This window comes from Podarcis vaucheri (assembly GCF_965113315.1).
Source record: "Podarcis vaucheri genome assembly, chromosome: 1".
Classification (NCBI taxonomy): domain Eukaryota; kingdom Metazoa; phylum Chordata; class Lepidosauria; order Squamata; family Lacertidae; genus Podarcis; species Podarcis vaucheri.
In genome coordinates, this window is record NC_138759.1 from 121,149,291 (window position 1) to 121,171,267 (window position 21,977).

General features: G+C 44.9%; 1 protein-coding gene and 1 long non-coding RNA gene across 2 annotated transcripts in view; one reads left to right on the forward strand and one right to left on the reverse strand.

Annotated features, from left to right (window-relative positions):
• Positions 1 to 1,873: 1,873 nt before the first annotated feature.
• Positions 1,874 to 19,245, forward strand: LOC309525515. The gene is made up of 3 exons (XR_014216370.1): positions 1,874 to 2,013; positions 6,307 to 6,401; positions 18,236 to 19,245. It is a non-coding gene; the product is annotated as an uncharacterized lncRNA (long non-coding RNA).
• A 154-nt stretch (positions 19,246 to 19,399) lies between these two features.
• The window catches only part of GORASP2 (golgi reassembly stacking protein 2), a 30,578-nt gene continuing 28,000 nt past the window's right edge, over positions 19,400 to 21,977 (reverse strand). The window contains exon 10 of the mRNA XM_082199150.1: positions 19,400 to 20,528. Coding sequence (XP_082055276.1) covers positions 20,161 to 20,528 — 368 coding nt within the window. The 3' untranslated portion in view covers positions 19,400 to 20,160. The remainder of the gene's footprint in view (positions 20,529 to 21,977) is intronic.

A 21,977-nucleotide genomic window follows, 5' to 3' on the forward strand; every position in this document is an offset into this window, starting at 1 on the left:
CCTGTCCTATCGGCTTCCTCTGCTTTCTGTGGGTCTTGGAGAAGACTGTACAGTGGTACCTCTGGTTAAGAACTTAATTCATTCTGGAGGTCCGTTCTTAACCTGAAACTGTTCTGGACTTGAGGTACCACTTTAGCTAATGGGGCCTCCCGCTTCTGCCGCGCCGCCACCACACAATTTCTGTTCTCATCCTGAAGCAAAGTTCTTAACCTGAAGCACTACTTCTGGGTTTGCGGCGTGTGTAACCTGAAGCGTATGTAACCTGAAGCGTATGTAACCCGAGGTACCACTGTATTCACATTACGAGAGAGAGAGACTCAAACTGGGGAAGCTTTTTCTATCCCCCCCAAAATGGGGTGCTACTTTCTGTGCCTTCCAACCACTAAGCAATGCCGCTAGATTTGAGCTCTATTGAATTTCTACTTAGTGCATGATCTAGGATTTGTATTTTCATCTGGACTATGGCATGCATGTTTGCTGCTAAAAAATCATTCCCACCACCACCACATGCCCCCAATAGTGATGTTTCTGTTAAGCTCTAGCTTGGTTCATATAAAAACGACCATATTTCACTGGATTTTTGTTCTTTGCCTAATAAACAACCTGTGAGCTTTGTTTACAGCTGGATGGAATTGGTTGCATTTTTTACTTTTATAGAAAAAATAAGTGTATTATGGCTGCAGGATTAGGGGCAACCTAAGATCTGCCTCAGGACACGGGTGGCGCTGTGGGTTAAACCACTGAGCCTAGGGCTTGCCGATCAGAAGATCAGCGGTTCGAATCCCCGTGACGAGGTGAGCTCCCGTTGCTCGGTCCCTGCTCCTGCCAACCTAGCAGTTCGAAAGCACGAAGTGCAAGTAGATAAATACCGTAGGTACCGCTCTGGTGGGAAGGTAAATGGCGTTTCCGTGCGCTGCTCTGGTTCGCCAGAAGCGGCTTAGTCATGCTGGCCACATGACCAGGAAGCTGTATGCCAGCTCCCTCGGCCAATAAAGCGAGATGAGTGCCGCAACCCCAGAGTCGGCTGCGACTGGACCTAATGGTCAGGGGCCCCTTTACCTTTACCTTTAAGATCTGCCTCACCTAGTTGAGCGATAGCCAACATGATGCTCTCTAGATGTCGTTGGACCTCAGCTTCCATCAGCTCTTGCCCACATGCCCAATGGTCAGGAATTATTTGAGTTCCTTACTTCTGGCCTCATCTAATCGAGACTGCATCGTACGATTTCTGTTTTCAACACCAAATCTGATCTCCCCTTCACTTTATCTCTCCCCCTATCCTACCCTCATCTTGTCATCCGGCCACATGAAGAGTTCTGTGGTCTCAAGAGCTTGCTAGCTTTTGTCAGGACAACGGGGAGGACGAAGAGTATCCCAGTGAGGAGTGTAGCTGGAATTGGGACACACTGGGGCAAGCTGGGGATGGGGAAGGAGAGGTTGGTGTAGGACAGGCATCCCCAAACTTGGCCCTCCAGCTGTTTGGGGACTACAACTCCCATCATCCCTAGCTAATAGGATCAGTGGTCAGGGGTGATGGGAACTGTAGTCCCAAAACAGCTGGAGGGCCGAGTTTGGGGGTGCCTGCTGTAGGAAGTACTCCCAGGGAGACAGAGGATGGCAAGGGGATGGGGTTCAGTGCACAGGAACCAGAGGATCCTGTGGATTTCCACAAACACAGCAGGCTCTGAGGTGTAGGGAACAGTGAGAGGGATATTCTAGGAGGCTGAAGCAGGCAAGAGCTCCCTAGCTGGCCAGGTGGGGCTCGCTATCTCTGGGAGGAGGGGTGTGATTCCTCAGCTGGAGTAGACTTGGAGCAGGTGAGGGTCACTTGCCTCATCAGGCCTAGGTGTTGCAATCAGCCTGCAAAGTCCAACAGGGAAGCAGAGCTGAGGGGCTGTGTCTCCTCAACTGCTGATGTTGATGGGCCTCAGCTTGTAGGATCTCTGCGGGACTAGACTTTGGATCCGTGGCTTGACCCTGGACTGGGGACTTGGCCTACTGACTTGCCACCAGGTAAGCCAGGGTTTCAGGACAGTTTGGTTGCTCCTATGAAGCCCGACCGTAGGTTTTGAAATAATCCTCAAACTGTTTAGTGCAGAAGAGGCCTGTCTGTTTGGTGTTCCTGTTGGGTACGTTCTGCATAATAATTTCGCAACCCTGCAGCTGGAGGGCAGTTAAGAGACCTGGCAAACCTTCTGACATAACGCAGCTTTGGGAAAAGATCCAAGCCACTGGTTGATTCAGGCGATTGAACAAAACATGTTTAAGTAGGTACACGCATGGGAAACTCATGATGTCATGGAGGAAGCCCTGCCAACTCATCTTCAGAGATGCCTCCTTCATGCTCGGTTAGAGCCTGTGGTGAAATAATCTTTAGCAGTCTGATGGTGGGACGTTTTTTTGTTGGCACCTGTTTGTCTCAGGAGACAATGGAGAAGTGTGTCTTTGCGGGGTGGGGTCAGATTGTTGGAAGGCTGCGGCTCCTGTTGTGGCTGTACAGACATGTTTAGTTGCAGCTGGGGCAGATGAGGGCGTCCGGTTGTGCTACTGCAGATGCACTGTGGCATTTCCTGCATTTTCGTGAGGTCTGACGACCATCGTGGTCCCTTCCAACTCTACCATTCTCTGATTCCACATGGAAGGCTCACACAAGGAGCAGGTTGTCTTCAATTAACAATACAGTGGTACCTCGGGTTAAGTACTTAATTCGTTCCGGAGCTCCGTTCTTAACCTGAAACTGTTCTTAACCTGAAGCACCACTTTAGCTAATGGGGCCTCCTGCTGCCGCCACACCGCCGGAGCACGATTTCTGTTCTCATCCTGAAGCAAAGTTCTTAACCTGAAGTACTATTTCTGGGTTAGCGGGGTCTGTAACCTGAAGCGTATGTAACCCAAGGTACCACTGTAATAATAAATTTTATTTATACCCCACCCTCCCTGGCCAAAGCCGGGCTCAGGGCAGCTAACACCAATAAAATTACAATAAAAACATAATAGAAAAAAAGAATAATAAAGCAATTTAAAATACAGGTTAAAATGAAATTTTAAATGCAGCCTCATTTTAAAAGTAGCCCATAGGTCAAAACCGTAAGGGGAGGGAAACGTAAGGGTCAAACTGAGTCCAAGCCAAACGCCAGGTGGAACAGGTCTGTCTTGCAGGCCCTGCGGAAAGATGTCAAGTCCCGCAGGGCCCTAGTCTCTTGTGACAGAGCGTTCCACCAAGTCGGGGACAGTACTGAAAAGGCCCTGGCCTTAAATGAGACCAATCTAACCACCTTGCGACTTGGGACCTCCAAAGTGCTGTCATTTGTGGACCTTAAGGTCCTCTGCAGGGTATACCAGTAGAGGCAGTCCCGTAGGTCCGTGGGTCCTAGGCCGCATAGGGCTTTAAAGTTCAAAACCAGCACCTTAAACCTGACCCTGTACTCCACTGGGAGCCATTTGGGGTTCAGTACGTATTATTACACAGGGAAGTCCAGGAGCTAAAGGGGTTTAGCTCCAGTTGCACTGGAGATGTCGTTGGGTGTCTTTGTAATCTCTCTCTCAGTTACAAATAACCAAGCAGTGCATACCAGGAGCAAATAGGCATGGCTAAAGGACCCTGCAAATCTGCAAGAGCTGCATCAGATTCCCAGAATGTGTCCCCCATCCTCTGCCAGCACAATATGCTTCTGCTTCTGCCAATCCAAACTCTCTTTCCAAACTGCAAAAGTGGGCTTCAAGTTGTTTCTCTGCCCCTCTCGCTGGTTGCTCCTGTTGTAAACAAAAACGGCCCTTTTCCTTTATGGGGTATCCAAGAGCCCATATAGAGTCCTTACATAGGTTCCCTATTGGTAGGAGAAAATAACAGAGGCCAACCAGAGAATATTGAGAAGCAAAGCAGCTAGTAAGCTTGATCTATCTTGATCTGTTGCAACAAGGTGCTCCCCTCACACGCAGGAAAGGAGGACCCAGAAAAATGGTGTGCAAGGCCTTATAAAGACTTTTGAAATTGCCACCCTGTAGATCAAGACCACCCCCAGAAACATCATACATACATCACAGAAGGGGTGTAACCTAAGACCACCCCTCAGATACATCATACCTACATCACAAAAAAGGCGGTCTAAAACAGAAAATTTGAATGTTGCTTTTCTCCTGTCGTTGTTTATCTCCTGTCTGGCAGGTTACTTGATTGGATTGCCTGGGAGCCTGGCCGTTCTTTTGTAGTGATAAATGCTTAGTTCCTGGGTCAGTTCACAGGCTCACACCCTATTCAAAAAAAAAAAAAAAAAAAATTCCTTCCAGTAGCACCTTAAAGACCAACTAAGTTAGTTCTTGGTATGAGCTTTTGTGTGCATGCACACTTCTTCAGATACACTGAAACAGAAGTTGCCAGATCCTTCTATATAGTGAGAAGGTGGGGAGGGGTGTTACTCAGAAGGGTGGTGGGAATGGGAGATAGGCAGATAGCTGGGAGAGCCAGTTGACGACTCTTAACGACTGTAATAGGTCTTACAGGAAAAGGCAAGGGGTGAGGAGGTAAGAAATGGTTTAGTCCAGTGTTTCCCACCACCCTTCTGAGTAACACCCCTTCTGTTTCAGTGTATCTGAAGAAGTGTGCATGCACACGAAAGCTCATACCAAGAACTAACTTAGTTGGTCTTTAAGGTGCTACTGGAAGGAATTTTTTTTATTTTGACTATGGCAGACCAACACGGCTACCTATCTACTACTGGAACCCTATTCAAACACAGACATACCCTTAAGACAGGATTTGTGAAGGAGAAGACAATGGGGAGGCTTTTCCATTTTGACCTTGCAGATAAAATATTTGCTCAGTTTAGGAATCAAAATGGCTTCAGGTCGGTCTTCCTGTGCTGATCTATGTACGTGTGGTTATGAACATTACTATATATCTAAGACCATAACATTCCTATCACACTCCTTTCTGAACTCTGATAGGCATCATATTTCAAATACAGAAAAAGGTTCCTGTATCATCATCTCTTGTTGACGAAATATCAACCATTGCAGGCAATATTGACTGCACAGATGCACTTATGCAGTCCCAACCTCAGCACCACCCTAAGTAAGTCTATGGTCCTGTAATATTAAAGGTAAAGGTAAAGGGACCCCTGACCATCAGGTCCAGTCGTGACCAACTCTGGGGTTGCGGCGCACATCTCACTTTATTGGCCGAGGGAACCGGCGTACAGCTTCCGGGTCATGTGGCGAACCAGAGCAGTGCACAGAAATGCCATTTACCGTCCCGCTGGAGTGGTACCTATTTATCTACATGCACTTTGACATGCTTTCGAACTGCTAGGTTGGCAGGAGCAGGGACCAAGCAATGGGAGCTCACCCCGTCGCAGGGATTCAAACCGCCAACCTTCTGATCGGCAAGTCCTAGGCTCTGTGGTTTAACCCACAGCACCACCCGCATCCCTCCCTGTAACATTATCTTTATCGAATTATCTTTCGAGCTTGTATAACAATGGTCCCACACAAATGCCTAGATTGGCTTGTCTGGTAGTATGCAAATCTGGCCCCTACCCCTCTTCCAAGCATCTGCCCTCTTGTAACTGGGCTACAACGAAAGCAAAACATTTCACCCATCCTTTCGTGTTGGGGACCGTGGGTCTCTAAAGCCATTAAACTCCTTAATTTGCATAAATAAAAACATTTTAATATAGTGAAATAATAGATGAAATAATAGAGAATGATGACTCGTTCTCTATAGTTAAATGAAAAATAGGCTGGGCCAAGCAGCTGCATTTAAAGGCAATTGCATTTCAAAAAGTTAATTTCTGTTGCCATTATTGACAAAACATAATAGGTGATAGTAAGTGGTTCTGCAGGATATGTTGTTCTACGGGACAATAGCGGCTTCCCTTTTATGTCACCAGTTAGGAGCCACACAATACTTAATAAAATTAATAACAAACCCTTCAGTGAGTACACAGTAGTAATTAATTGGATAAGGGTAGGGAAAAATTAATTGTGCCATTAATTTATGCAAAACATTCAGCTTGGCATACATTAATTGCACAATTAATTTTATTCCTAAGCTCTTCCAATTAATTACTGAGCATGCTTGTTGAATGTTTTATTATTAATAATATTAAATATTGTGCTGCACATAATTGATAAGACAAAAGAAAAGTAATTTTTTAAAAAAGAAATAACATAGTTGCACAGGGAGAGTTAATGATGGGGATGTTCTGATACAATGCCCATTGTTCTGCTGTTTTCCGTTATGTAATGAATGCTTTCTTAGGGATAAGACGAAGGCTATATCAAAAATTCATCTTGAATATATTTCAGGTTATAATGGTTTCTGTGTAGAAGAGCATTGCATAACTCGGTCTTTCCTAACCTGGTGCCCTCCAAATGTTGTTTTGGACTACAAATCCCGTTATGTAAGTAAATACTACTTTTATTTATTCACAAAACAATGTCATTTTAAGTTGCAGTACCAGGGAAAATCCAGTCTGCCTCAAACAAATCCTGGATTATTGTTTCTAGAAGGTTAAAACAACCTTGTCTTAGTAAAGGTAAAGGGACCCCTGACCATTAGGTCCTGTCGTGACCGACTCTGGGGTTGCGGCGCTCATCTCACTTTATTGGCCGAAGGAGGCAGCGTTTGTCCGCAGACAGCTTCCGGGTCATGTGGCCAGCATGACTAAGCCGCTTCTGACGAACCAGAGCAGCACACGGAAACGCAGTTTACCTTCCCGCCAGAGCGGTACCTATTTATCTACTTGCACTTTGATGTGCTTTCGAACTACTAGGTGGGCAGGAGCTGAGACTGAGCAACGGGAGCTCACCCCGTCACGGGGATTCGAACTGCTGACCTTCTGATCGGCAAGTCCTAGGCTCTGTGGTTTAACCCACAGCGCCACCCGCGTCCCTTAACCTTGTCTTAGCTTCCAAATTTAAGCTGCCGAACATGGGCAAGGAAGGATAATAACTAGACAATATATTCTCTCCTACTGTAGCTAAATTCATTCCTACAAAGGGGCTGATGGGAGTTGTAGTCTGGAGGACACCATGTTAGGGAAGCCTTGCATAACAGGTTCTCTGTTCCTTCTGTGGCATTTAGGCTGCAATCCTATGCACACTTACCTGGGTGTAGGTAACTCAGTGTGGCTGATGCATGAAGGATTGCATGGTTAGTCACTTGGCTTCCAAATACAGTCAAACTTCGGTTCCCAAACGCCTCTGTTATCGTACATTTCGGCTCCCGAACTCTGAAAACCCAGAAGTCAATGCTCCAGATTTCGAATGTTTTTCGGAACCTGAACATCAGGTGCTGCTTCTGATGGAGTGGAAGAAGCTCTTGCAATCTCGGTTGTCAAACGTATCAGAAGTCGGAACGGTCTTCCGGAACGGATTACGTTCGACAACCGAGGTTACAAATGCCTTGGTGCAGAATAATCTCTGCAAACTGTAAGCAAAGGCCATTTTTGCCTAACCAGCCCGTCAGATAAATTGGTATGCTTTTTAAGTATCCGGCTTAAATCAGTGGGGTGCAAATGTTTACGGATCCAGAATTGGCCTCCACAGTCACTTACGGACTCATTGTTAAAACCGTGTTTATGGAAGACAATCGTACTCCGCTACGAGTGATCGCTAAAGGAGGAGGAGGAGGAGGAGGAGGAGGAGGAGGAGATGAAGAAGAAGAAGAAGAAGAAGAAGAAGAAGAAGAAGAAGAAGAAGAAGAAGAAGAAGAAGAAGAAAGACATGTGCCCCCTGTTGTAGCTCACCTGAGGTGTACTTGCAGGAGACTTTCAGAAGGTATCTTGTTGGAGGGTTAGACTGATGTGGAGGGAAATCAATCCGTCAGCCAACCAGGTCTCAGGCCACAAAGGGCTTCTTAAGTAAGCATTAGCACTTTTCAGAGACAAAACTAGATGTTGCCTTTGCTGTGTAGCTTGGAATGGGACACCTGTTTCTTAAAAGCTCAGTAGATCTGACAAGCCAGAAGTCTGTCCAGTCCTTTGGCATTATTCTTTATTAGTATTAGCATTAATATTATAGATGTATGATATGTCTACTTTGCCCTTCTTCCCAAAGGAGTTTTAAATTGCATTTGGGAGGCCTTTGTTCGCATAGAAAGGTGACAGAACTGAGTTCTTAACCTGAAACTGTTCTTAACCTGAGGTACCACTTTAGCTAATGGGGCCTCCCACTGCCGCTGCACCGCCGCCGCGCAATTTCTGTTCTTATCCTGAAGCAAAGTTCTTAACCTGAGGTACTATTTCTGGGTTAGGAGAGTCTGTAACCTGAAGCGTCTCTAACATGAGGTACCACTGTATTTATAAAAGCACTTTTTATGATTCAGACCACAACAGAGGCAAAGGATTAACCTTCCCACAAGCCACAATTCCAATAATGCTCACCCCATCCTGCTGTGCTGGCTGTTTCATTTTTTAATAAGCAGTGAAAACGAAGAGTATGTTTACTTTGGCCTTGAAGCGTACCTAGAAATGGACCAGGCAACAGTGCCGCTGTTGAATGAAGCACTGACAATATATACAGTGGTACCTTGGCTCTCAAATGCCTTGGTACTCAAATAACTTGGAACCCAAACACTGCAAATCCGCAAGTAAGTGTTCCGGTTTGCAAACTTTTTCCGAAGGTCGAATGTGCTCCGTTTTGCGTGTTATGCTTTTGATTTGAGTGTTACACTGAAGTCTTTGTGTTTTTGCTATTTATTTTGTGTTTTTCTTTTTGCGGCTCTTTTTGTTTTGTTTTTGTGACCATGTGGAACCCAGTTCAGCTACTGATTGATTGATTGATTGATTGTGTGGCTGCAATACATGGTTTATTGCTTTCATGTTATGGATCAATGGTCTTGTTAGATAGTAAAATTAATGTTAAATTGCTGTTTTAGGGGGTTGTTTTTAAAAGTCTGGAACGGATTAATCCGTTTTGCATTACTTTCTATGGGAAAGCGCGCCTTGGTTTTTTGGAATGCTTTGCTTTTGGAATGGACTTCCGGAACAGATTAAGTTTGAGAACCAAGATACCATTGTACTCCCATCCCCTGGTCCCAGTTAGCAGTGCTAGTTTTAAAACTAATGTCAGTTACCATGGCAGCCCCACAAATAACGCATTACAGTAGTCTAACATGGAGGTTACTAAAACATAAATAACTTGAGGCTCAGTTCTCAGTCCAGCTGTGGGGCACCTAGAAATTTATTCGGATTGTTCAGCCGTAAATGCAAATGACTACCTCTTTCAAGCAACAAGCGTTGTCAGATGGAGGGATTTGCTTGCTAGAGGACACTGTTGACTCCTCTGTGATTCCCCTATATGCACAACATTTCCAGAACTGCTCTCTCTATCATTTGGATTTATAGAGCGGGACTTTCTACCCTACGAGGTAAGTTTTTAAAATCTTAACAATAAGCTCTGTGCGGTGGGGGCTGAGGGAAGAAAAGGCCTCCAATATTTAGAAACTAATCCTCTTGGTAAGAGGGAGATTTCAATTGTCTGTTTATATAAATACCGCAGCATGTTAAACCTGGCAAATTATTCTAATTAGTGGCTTTTATGCTTTCAGCCTTTGTATCATGGAGCGCGAGGCATTTTAAATCCATTATTTGTTTGCTCAGCAGCCGCACATGACAACAGATCCCAGGGAAACAGTCCATTAATGACAGCAGGTAGAGGTTCCCCCCTCACTAGACCTCCAGAGCTATTTGTTAAGGAGCCTCACTTAGCGCCATTCCACTGGCGGCTAAACAAGCTGTCTCTAAATCCCTTCAGAAATCTTATCGGTGCCCATCAAACGGGGACAGCTGTTTTGTTACTTTGCATTAGGAAGGCAAATGGCAATTCTTAATTCATTACTAATACCACAGAGGCAGGAATGGAGGGGTGGGGAGAGGCAGAGCAGAATTATAAGAGCAAAATATTAGGATAATAATAGTGATTGTGTTATTATTTATACCCCACCCATTTGGCTGGGTTGCCCCAGCCACTCTGGGCAGCTTCCAGCACATATAAAGAGATATAGTGGTACTTCAGTTTTCGAGCGTCTTGGAAGCCAAATGTTTCGGTTTTCGAACGCCGAAAACCCGGAAGTAATTGCTTCCGTTTTTGAACGCGCCCTGGAAGTCAAAAGGCTTCTGCTCCAAGTTTTTCAATTTTCCCAATGGAAATTGCAGACGCCCCCTTGCACCTCAGATGTCGAATGTTTTGGAAGTCGAACGGTCTTCCGGGACGGATTACGTTCGACAACCAAGGTTCCACTGTATTGCTGTTTCCTCAATTGCTTTTATCTTCCCCCTGTTATGTACTGAGTTGAATAGGATCCAGACTGAAGCAGTCTGATTGGTCCTAGAACAATAGGATCCAAATTGCAGCAGTCTGATTGGTCCTAGAACAATAGGATTCAGAATGCAGCAGTCTGATTGGTCCTAGAACAATGCAGCAGTATGATTGGTTGGCAGGAACCACCCAATCCTGCTCCAGATAGAAGTGAATCCACAACCTGATTGGCTTACAGCAGAATTCCGGAATTAGCCAATCATGTGCAGCCCATTGTGTAAATAATGTATATAAAGCAGATACTGTGAGGGGACTTTCATTCATTCCTCCTCACCACTATGAGCTGAATAAAGAGCATGAAATCACTTTGCGACTCTGAGTATATATCAACCCCCCTTTCCCTACTCTCATGTGTAATCAGAGGGTGCGCCTCTTGCTCAGCAGCTCACAGATTATCCTTAAATCAAGCCCACCTCTTCCTAAGCAGAAGGTGGGATGTACCTCTCAGGAAAAGGACACGCAATATACCTGTAGTGAGCTTATTCTCTGAGTGACGGCTGTCATGAAACCAAAACAGCACCATCCCCAGACAATAGGTAGGTATCAGTCTTAGAGTAGGGTTACCAGACGTCCCCTGTTCCCGGGGACAGTCCCCAGATTTGCAAATCTGTCCCTGGGAAACGTGGCAGCGGCAGCCTCAGCAGCCCAGAGCCAGCCTGGTAGCGCAGTTGGTTCTGGCTGGCTTCAGGAACTGCTCGCTGCTTGCTGCCGCCGCCACTGCTGAAGGGGAACCAGGGACATATCTCCTCCCCCCTCAGGAAGCTCAGGAGTTGCAGGTGGGCGGTCGTTGCCCAGGAGGGGCGCAAGGCGAGTGGTTTCTGTTATGTACTGAAGTTCTCACCCTGGGCCAGCAGGGGGATACTGTAGATAGTTCAGGTCCACATATGCAAATAAGGGATTGAAAGTGACGTTCAGTGATTGGATAGTTACAGAAAGTTGTTACAGTTACGTTGTCCTGGAGCTCTATATAAGCTGGCTGAACCCTTCAGTTCAGTTCTGTTCTGGCCTGTGAATAAACAAGAGCTGTTTGAGGAATCGCTGTGTCATCTGATATGTTCACCCACAACTTAACAGTTTCTCTGTCAGGAAGATGCAAAGCCCTTCAGTCAAAACAAAGGGGGAAGCGGGGAGGAGATTGGGGGAGGCTCGGGAGTCACGGGCAGGTGGCAAACAGTTGCCCATTTTTCAAAATCTCTGTGCATTGATGTTTCACAGGGTGCGAAAGAAGGGCTTTGCACCTTTGTACAATATGCATGTGTGCTTCGGCCCAGGGTCTTTTGCCTCACCATCCCCACTACTGACTCCCTGTTGCTACTCAGCTTCAAAAAAAAAGGGGGGGGAGTGTCCCCGGATTCATTTAAAAAAAATTCGTAACTATATCTTAGAGGATGCCCAAGGTTTTGGGAAAAAATATTGGGGTGGGGAGCCTTTGATGTTACAAAAGTTGCACGCCACCTCTAATCACTACCGTGAGATACCAAAATTAGGGTTGTGTTTTGCTGATTTGGGGGAAAAATTGCCTAAGGGTTTCTACTGCTGGAACCCTTTTTAAATATCCAGGAAAAGTGGGAGAGTCTCTGTTGCCTGTTGTGAGTTGTATGCTGATAGAGAGTTATGCCAAGATCTGCCATCAATTGTACAGAGCAAAGGAATGACAGTGGGATGCAGTTTTTGAAAACAAGTAGTCAACCATAATACAGTGGTACCTCGGGTTACATACGCTTCAGGTTACACTCTCTGCTAACCCAGAAATAGTGCTTCAGATTAAGAACTTTGCTTCAGGATGAGAACAGAAATCGTGCTCCGGCGGCACAGCAGCAGCAGGAGGCCCCATTAGCTAAAGTGGTGCTTCAGGTTAAGAACAGTTTCAGGTTAAGAATGGACCTCCGGAATGAATTAAGTACTTAACCCGAGGTACCACTGTACTGCTAAAAAGTAACTTGAGTGGTAACAGAATTTCCCGCTCCATTGTGAGTAACAGCCAGCTCTTAGTTATGAGATCTCACACGTATCTCTGGAACAGGTAGTAATATTCATTTTGTTATAGTTAAGAGGTGCATAGAAACACAAATATTCAGAAGAAGTTTCTCTTCAGCCAGGCATTTGGCTGATGAATATTCTATAGTTGTTTAAATGTGTCTGTAGGAGGGGAGGTTGTTGGTTTATTTTGCTTTTGCTTTATTAAGTACTTTGAGTTTTCATCTGGTATGTTTATGTTGGAAGTGAGAGCTGGACCATAAAGAAGGCTGATCGCCGAAGAATTGATGCTTTTGAATTCTGGTGCTGGAGGAGACTCTTGAGAGTCCCATGGACTGCAAGAAGATCAGACCTATCCATTCTGAAGGAAATCAGCCCTGAGTGCTCACTGGAAGGACAGATCGTGAAGCTGAGGCTCCAATACTTTGGCCACCTCATGAGAAGAGAAGACTCCCTGGAAAAGACCCTGATGTTGGGAAAGATGGAGGGCACAAGGAGAAGGGGACGACAGAGGATGAGATGGTTGGACAGTGTTCTCGAAGCTACCAGCATGAGTTTGACCAAACTGCGGGAGGCAGTGGAAGACAGGAGTGCCTGGTGTGCTCTGGTCCGTGGGGTCACAAAGAGTCGGACACAACTAAACGTTTATGTTGTGCACCACCCTGTGATTTTCGGGTGAAGGGCGGTATACAAGTTTAAATAAATAAAGAAGAAAAAGCTAAGGAGTAGACTCTACACAAATCTGGAGTGGAGTCCCTAAGACTGTTGGGTGGTGCCTTGTACGCCTCTTTCCAGCAACTCCTGCAGCCAAGCTTGGTGTCAAAAGTATTGATTTGCTTTCCTTTGAAGACCAAGAGGGTCTGGTCATCTGGGCAGCCCAAGACCTCCATACACACTACCCAGGTTTGCTCTCCAGAGAGGTCTCTTCAGTGCTACTAATGCAGCAAGAACAACATGGGAGGCAGCAGTTACAAGTTACCGGTCTCTGCAGCCACAGCAGGCGCTGTGATTCTCCAGAGGTTTGACTTCACCACTAGAGGTGCACTCCATTGTCTCTTGCGACAGGCAGATGCCAACAACAGCTGCCAGGTGAGTGTAGGGTTGCAGCTGAAGTGCTTTAGTTTGGTTGGATCACGTACTTGCATTTTAGAGAAACAAAACAGTGGTAAATTGGGTCATGGCGAGGTTTCCTTGCATTGCCCAAAACAAATAAGCACAAAGACTATTCCAACTAACTTTGCTGGGCTCGGGGCCTTAACTCCTAACCCTGAGACTCTGGGATAAATTTCTAACAAAGGCAGCCTTATGTCTAGTTCAGCATGTTTAAGGACAGTGTGTAAGCGTACCCATAGACTTTGCACCATCCAAGTAAAGGTAACAAATGTAAAAGCTGATCCAGCAAAGCTGGAATCTCCTGGCCCATGGCAGGGTCATCTAAAATGACTGGAAAGAAATTCAGTCGAGACAAACACATCTAGGAGGATTTACTGACCAGACTCATTAGGTGGTTCTTATTTAGAAATTACAGCTGGCAGCAAACAGCTGAACTTACTCCTTTTGGAATTAGGAAAATATCTCTCGTGTTAATTTAATATCGGCTATTGCAAAAATGCAAACTTCTTCTCTCTCTCTCTCTCTCTCTCTCAGTGTTAATTAAAAACAAAACAAAACATGGGCATGACTACGTATCTGGATAGCTTAGTTCGGGGATAGACAAACTTGGCCCTCCCAATGTTTTAGGACTACAGTTCCCATCATCCCTGACCCCTGGTCCTGTAAGCTAGGGATGATGGGCGTTGTAGTCCCAAAACAGCTGGAGGGCCAAGTTTGGCCAACACTGGCTTAGTTGGTTAGAGCGTAGTGCTGATGATGCCAAGGTTGCAGGTTCGATTCCCGTACGGGGCAGCTGCATATTCCTGCATTGTAGGGCATTGGTATAGATATTCCTCAGGGTTCCTTCCAATTCTATGATTCCAAGTCCCAGCCACCTTGCAGTAAATTCATATATTTTTACTGCCTGTCGATGCAGCAGCAATCTTTGAACTTAACATGCTTACAGGTGTTAATGGCTAAAGAGGCCAGAGTTCACTTGCGTTCAACAAAACACAACGACTATTTTCCTTCTCAAAATGATGACGGGCCTAAGTTTCCTCAGAAATCCTTGATACATTATTCTCCATAGCCTCATTTGATACAGATTTAAACACAGCTCAGGTTTCTGAGAAAAACCGCACACCACCAGTCTTTGCAGAGGGAGGTCTCCTTGCAAAGCAAACTATGCAGCGCCACCTAGTGGTGTGATAACTTTTTACTCTTTCTCTTCTCCCAACTTTCTACAAGGGGCAAAGATTAGAAGGAAAAGCATCCCTAGCTCACCAGCAAGATGGTTGTATCCTGCAAACAGATCCACAGCACCTTTTGCTTGCAAGCTGCAGTGCCCACTGCTTCCCTAGGCGCATCTTTCAGCACCAATGACAATTTGAATCTGTGACTTGCCTCCTGATGAGATCTGAAGTGAAAATTATACAGCTGCGTTATGCAACGTGCCAGAAAGATGCAGCCTCCCTTGAGAATTTTCATATAAATTCTCAGTACAGTGGTGCCTCGCAAGACGAAAAGAATCCGTTCTGTGATTCTCTTTGTCTAGCGGTTTTTTCGTCTTGCGAAGCAAGCCCATTGACGGATTAGCGGATTAGCGCTATTAGTGGCTTTTAGCGGCTTATCTGCTGATCGGATCAGCTGATAAGTGGCTTAGCGGCTTAGAAAAAGGGGGGGGAAGGAAAAAAACCCCGCAGGAACTCGCAAGACATTGTCGTCTTGCGAAGCAAGCCCATAGAAAATTCATTTTGCGAAGCACCTCCAAAACGGAAAACTCTTTCGTCTAGCGAGTTTTCCATCTTGCAAGGCATTCGTCTTGCGGGGCACCACTGTATTATGAACATGTAAACCAAGGTATTCAGGAACATATTTTTTTAAGCAAGTGACTGAGACACAAAGCAATGGTGGTTGGGTTCTTGTGAGGAGAGCTGCGTGTACGAGGTCCTGTGTTTTTCTGCGAGCATGAAAAACCTCTAGAATTTGGCATTAATCACTGAATACCCCCCCAAAAAAAGAGAGAGCTTGAATCTATATGAAAGCATGGAAGAAAATCCTGCAAAACCTCCTGAAGCTAAGTGGCGACTACACAGATTTCTTTTACTAGGTGGGCTGGAATTTAGTGCTTCTCCAATGAAAGCCGACTAAATGATGGGGAATAGACCGAGTGCTTAGTTAGCATAGTTTATACAGGGCCGCAAAGCCTACCTTGGGGTTAAATTGTGATAATGTGTTTAAGTAGCAGAGACCGCAGGGCTCATGTTAAAACCCGTATGTTTTTAAGAATATAAAAGGATCCCTGACCATTAGGTTCAGTCGTGACCGACTCTGGGGTTGCAGTGCTCATCTCCTTTATTGGCCGAGGGAGCCGGCGTACAGTTTCCAGGTCATGTGGCCAGCATGACTAAGCTGCTTCTGGCGAACCAGAGCAGTGCACGGAAATGCCGTTTACCTTCCCGCCAGAACGATACCTATTTATCTACTTGCACTTTGAGGTGCTTTCGAAGTGCTAGGTTGGCAGGAGCAGGGACTGAGCAACGGGAGCTCACCCCGTTGCGGGAATTCAAACCGCCTGATCGGCAAGTCCTAGGCTCTCTGGTTTAAGCCACACCTTACCTTGGGGTTAAATTGTGATAATGTGTTTAAGTAGCAGAGACTGCAGAGCTCATGTTAAAACCTGTATGTTTTTAAGAATGTATGTTTTACTAAATATATGTTTTCTTTGGTGAAGGCTGCTCCTGTCTTACAAACAGAATGCTGCTTAGACTAGTATGGAGTGATTTAAGAATATAGGAAAATAGCAGATATTAGCAGCGTTGAGGGAGGTTTCAATGGTACATTATCGCATCCAGTTTTTCCAAATGTTAAAAGTGTGGCACTGACTTATAACAATTTTGTGGTGAATGGAGGTACCCTTTTTCTTTTAAGAGCACTGATTGTATCTCTACCAAGTAAATCCAATCCCCTCTGCAAAAAAAAAGTACGACACATTTGTTTCTGGCTTCCACAGAATGTACCGTATGTATAATCTGAAAGGAAGCATGTGGCATGTCTTAAATTGTGTGTCTGTAGGAGGGGAAAATCTGTAGAAAGTTTATTCTCCATGAGTGTGGCAAAACTGCCTTTAGCAAATAGATTAGTGAAAATATTTTGACCTACTTCATGGCTGCTCAACAGCTTAAGTGTATTAATAGGGTTGCCATATTTCAGAAAGTGAAGTTGTGTCGAAGTCGTTGAGCATTTATTTTTTTTTGCAAAATCTCCCCCCCAAAAAAGTTTTCCTTTTTAAAAAAAATGTCAAAATATCAACATTTCTAATTTTAGCCACCCAGGTGCCATTTTTGGTGGACAAATTCTGGCTATGTCCAGGGAATTCTGGACATATAGCATCCATATGTATTAATCCTGATAATGTAGTGTGTATGAAAATGGAAAGGATCGCCAGAAGGGCATGTTTGCACCATGTCTCCAGGACATACGCAAACCTGTTACTTTGCAAAAGATCAGGTTGAAATGCTGTGTAGAAAGATGATGGGCTGCTTGGTAAAGACTCCAAAGCCTCACAGGCAAAACTATGACTGTACCTAACAGGAGGCAAGCTGTTAAACCACCTGGCCTCCAGGACCAGAGGACCGAAGGACTTTCTGGTACTCCACGCAGCTCAAGGGCCAGCATGGAGGAGCAAGGAGATAAGGCAGGCCCTTTACCGATTGCACGCTAATTTATAGAGATACGCAGAAGCCCAATGCGAGGTTGGGGGACCTGGGACCTTTGAGAAGTCGCTTGCCCACAACTCCTGCCACCTAGGACCGTTGGCCGCTGCTGAGGGTAGAGGCAATGCAAGGCCTTTTCATTGGGCAGCCATTTCAGAGATGCATAGTGGCTTTGCACAGATTACCTCAAAAAATGGGACTATGGCAACACCATGTTTGTGACAAGTCTCCCTTGAGAAAGGATTTTTTTTTTAAAGCACTACTTGGACATGAGGGGACAATGAATACACACACACACACTTTCTCCCCATTGTTTGCATAACTGTGCATCATTCTTTATAGGCCTATTCCTGACCTGAGGCCACCTGTAAAGGGTAAAGGGACCCCTGACCATTGGGTCCAGTCGTGGCCAACTCTGGGGTTGCGGCGCTCATCTCGCTTTATTGGCCAAGGGAGCCAGCGTATAGCTTCTGGGTTATGTGGCCAGCGTGACTAAGCCGCTTCTGGCGAACCAGAGCAGCGCATGGAAACGCTGTTTACCTTTCCGCCAGAGCGGTACCTATTTATCTACTTGCACTCTGAGGTGCTTTCGAACTGCTAGGTGGGCAGGAGCAGGGACCGAGCAACAGGAGCTCACCACAGTGCAGGGATTCAAACAGCCGACCTTCTGATCGGCAAGTCCTAGGCTCAGTGGTTTAACCCACAGCACCACCCGCGTCCAACAGACCTAATGACAGCACTTCCTCCCTCCAGATTAGCTTTCAGAAGCAATTCAAAACAGAAGCGTGGGGGTGGTAAAAAAAAAAGTTTAACCAATCCCTGCTGTGCAGGACATTAGGCTGTGCAAGCATAACTCCCTCCTTAACTCAAAGGACTTTGAAGCAAAAATGCAGAGGCTTAGGCCTCTAGTAAGCTAGTCTCCTATTGGACCATAAGGTTAAAGCTGAACTTGTTACTCAACTTCCAGAGGTTACCAGCCTGTATTTTTTTTTAATAACAACTTTCTTTTAGTCATAAGAATTTAAATTTTTTAAAACTGCAGGCTGCAAGTGCATCTTTCTCCATTTCTCCTTACCAGACAGAAGCAAAGGAAATGAGTCCTTAATTTTTATTTTTATTTTCTGTTGTAGGGAAATCCTGCAGCTCCAGTCCAGTGCATCATCTTCACACAAGCAGAGTGCCTTTGGGTCCATGGTGGGGGCAGCACTTGCACAGAAACATATCAGGCTAGTGGAGTGGAGAAAAGTGCTGTTTGCTACCCGGATCGGCTTCTATACTGGCTGTGGAGGAAGCCAACAAGGCTGGCAAAGCAGAGCGTCTTTTCTGCTTTGCCAGGGGGAACCAACCATCTGGAGGGCCTTCCTGACTGCCAATGGTAACCAGGCCCATTGGTTGAAGACAGGGTAAGTTACACATTGACAAGCTGCCCTATCTTTTCCTCCTCTGTGGAGCCAGTGGTAGTGTTGGCACTGAATGATCTCTGCAGCTGAGACACAAGAGTTTGTTATTCATTACATGCTGCAGTCTGTTTGAAAGGAATAGATGTGACCTGGACAGCTCAGTTGGCTAGAGCGTGGTGCTGATAACACCAAGGCTGAAGGTTCAATCCTTGTATGGCATAGCAGTATGTTCCTGCATTGCAGGAAAGTGGACTTACGAGTTGGAAGGGACCCGGAAGAACATCTATGATTCTATGACTGGGCAGGCAGAGGATCCTCTTTCTCTCTGCGAGGTAACACCCCTTCCTTAAGAGAGCAAAAGCTGTAAAGCACCTGTTTGCCCAACAAAGGAGTAACGGGAGCCATTTGGCGTGCCATTCCTAGTTTCTGCTTGCCGCGGTCCATGCAACGTCCAAGCCAAGCAAAGTTCAGGTACTTGTCAGCAAGTGTAGTCAGCATCTACTGAACTTGACACAGCCTTCCTTTTACATGAACCCTTTAAAAAGGTGGCATTTACACTCCTGTTTGGAGTAGACTTAATTTGACATTTGAAGAACTGCGAGACTGGTTTGCACTGCAGACAGAAGGGACACCAAAGCTATTTATTCAGCAGTTAGTTGTCCTCCCACCTCGAGTATTTATTGCCTAGAAATCAATTTAAGGTGGACATCCTACAAATACTTACTTAGGAGCATGGCTCGCTGGAATGGTGGTAGGTTTGGACTTTGCAAATCAGTCATCGGGCTTTAGAACAGATTCTCCATCTTCTGGACCCGAGTCCAAGTTAAATCCAGCTATAGTGAAATGTTTCTTCACCCCCAAGGATCTAATAAAAGGTCTCGTCGTGTCAAAAGATAAAATTCTCAGAATTTATTGCCATTATGTAAGCTCTCTCCATACAACTCTTTTTTGTTTTTACAAAAGTCAAAGTTCCACCCCTCCTCCCTTTGAGCTATGTCCAATGTTAACGGGAGCATTTTCCTTCTGATTTCTTCAAAACGCCTTTCGACAGTGGGCTTTATAAAGCAAAGCAGCAGAGGTTAAGGGGTAAGGGCTGGCAGAAGCTCAACAGAAAGTCTGTGTACAGGCAGATTTAAAATGATGCTGAATTGACAAGTCGCACTCTGTGACATTTTTAATATAAACAGCTTTAGTTTGAAGGACTTTATAGAGCTAAAATGTACATCCTGGACAAAAGACCTCTGTCCTCTCACAATTCTTGCAAAGTACAAGAATAATGGTTCTCAAATGCCACAAGCATGAACTGCTTCTTCCTTTTTACAGAAGCAAAACTTGGAGGCAGGAGGGAGAAGCAAGGAGGCCTACAAAATTCAGGTTAGATTTCTTAAAAAATACCTCAATTTTTGGCAGTTGAGGTCTGCATATTCTGCTACCTTGATCTTTTTTTGTTTTTGTTTTAAATATAAGCACTCCCTTCCTGTCTCCCCATCCTCACACCAAGCTCCCTGTAAAAACCCCAGACCCTTAGTATATTTACAGGAAACCTAACTGCAAAATACAAACTAGCATGAAATTAATGGTAGTTTGCATTTCTTTTAATATTTATCCCACAGCTGAATAAATACACCAAGCCTGATCCAACTAAACATTTGAAGTTATGATGATTCAGAAGCAGCTGCCTCCGTCACCAAGGATGCTGGTTTTTCATTGAATGTGGATGACCCATCCCCTCGGTCTTCAGGAGTGGACGCCATGGCAGCAGGAGCACTGAGAGGAGGAGTGGTAGTAGTAGTAGCCATCGTCGTTGCAGTAATAAGAGGAGGAGTATCCAGGATAAATGTGGAGATTTGTTCCACGCCTACTGTAGTGCCCGGATTAACAGGTAAGCTCCCTATCTGAGGAGCGGAGGATAGTAGATCTGCAGGCCGGGTAGACACCTCAGTCACCATTGGAAACTGTGCGAGAAATTCTGGTGAGATTCCAGAAAGGTTTAGGGAAGGCAAGGAAGGAAGCGGTGGCAAACCTAAGAATGTGGAAAGGCAAAAAACAGATCACAAACACACATTTTACACCAGGGTATTATATGCATATGCATTTCCTCCTTTAGTTTATGAAACAGATACAGTGGTACCTCAGGTTACAGACTCTGCTAACCCAGAAATAGTACCTCAGGTTAAGAACTCTGCTTCAGGATGAGAACAGAAATTGCACAGCGGCAGCGGGAGGCCCCATTAGCTAAAGTGTTACCTCAGGTTAAGAACAGTTTCAGGTTAAGAACGGACCTCCAGAACAAATTAAGTACTTAACCCAAGGTACCACTGTACTTAATTCGTTCTGGAGGTCCGTTCTTAAGTACAGTGGTACCTCGGGTTAAGTACTTCTTGCCATGACTCCCGCTAAAATCTTGTAGTCTACATTTAGTAAGGAGATCGGCCTGTAGTTTTTGATTTGTTCTAGTTCTGAATCTTGCTTTGGTATTAATGTAATCAATGCCTCCTTCCACGTCTCCGGTATTTCTCTTTCCTTCAAACATTTAAGTATCTTTTTCATTTCATTGTATATCATTTCCCAGAAAGCCTTAATCTTCGGGCATGTCCACCAAAGGTGATAGAAAGTACCTTCAGTTTCTTTACATTTCCAACACTTATTATCAGGCAAATGGTAGATTTTTGCTAGCTTGACTGGGGTCATGTACCACCTGTAAATCATTTTTATAATGTTTTCCTTTAAGGCATTACATGCCGTGAATTTAATACCGGTGTTCCACAACCATTCCCAGTCAGCAAACATAATGTTATGACCAATGTCCTGTGCCCATTTAATCATAGCCGATTTAACTGTTTCATCTTGTGTATTCCATTTCAGCAGCAAATTATACATTCTTGACAAGTTCTTAGTATTGGGTTCTAACAGTTCAGTCTCTAATTTTGATTTTTCCACCTGAAAGCCAATTTTCCTGTCCTGTTTAAAGATCTCCATTATTTGGTAATATTGAAGCCAATCTTGTACTTTAGGTTTCATTTTCTCATGACTTTGTAATTTCAATTTATCTCCCTCCTGTTCCAAGATTTCCCAATACTTCGGCCATCCGACCTCCATATTGAGTTTCTTCAATGCCTTAGCCTCCAAGGGTGACACCCATCTAGGGGTTTTGTTCTCCAACAGATCTTTATATCTTATCCAGACATTAAACAATGCTTTTCTGACAATATGGTTTTTAAAGGCCCTATGCACCTTGATTTTGTCATACCATAGATATGCATGCCAACCAAATGCATTATTAAAACCTTCCAAATCCAAAATGTCTGTGTTCTCGAGGAGCATCCACTCTTTCAGCCAGCAAAATGCTGCTGCTTCATAGTACAATTTTAAGTCTGGCAGGGCAAATCCCCCTCTTTCTTTAGCATCTGTCAGTATTTTAAATTTAATTCTGGGCTTTTTGCCCTGCCAGACAAATTTCGAAATATCTTTC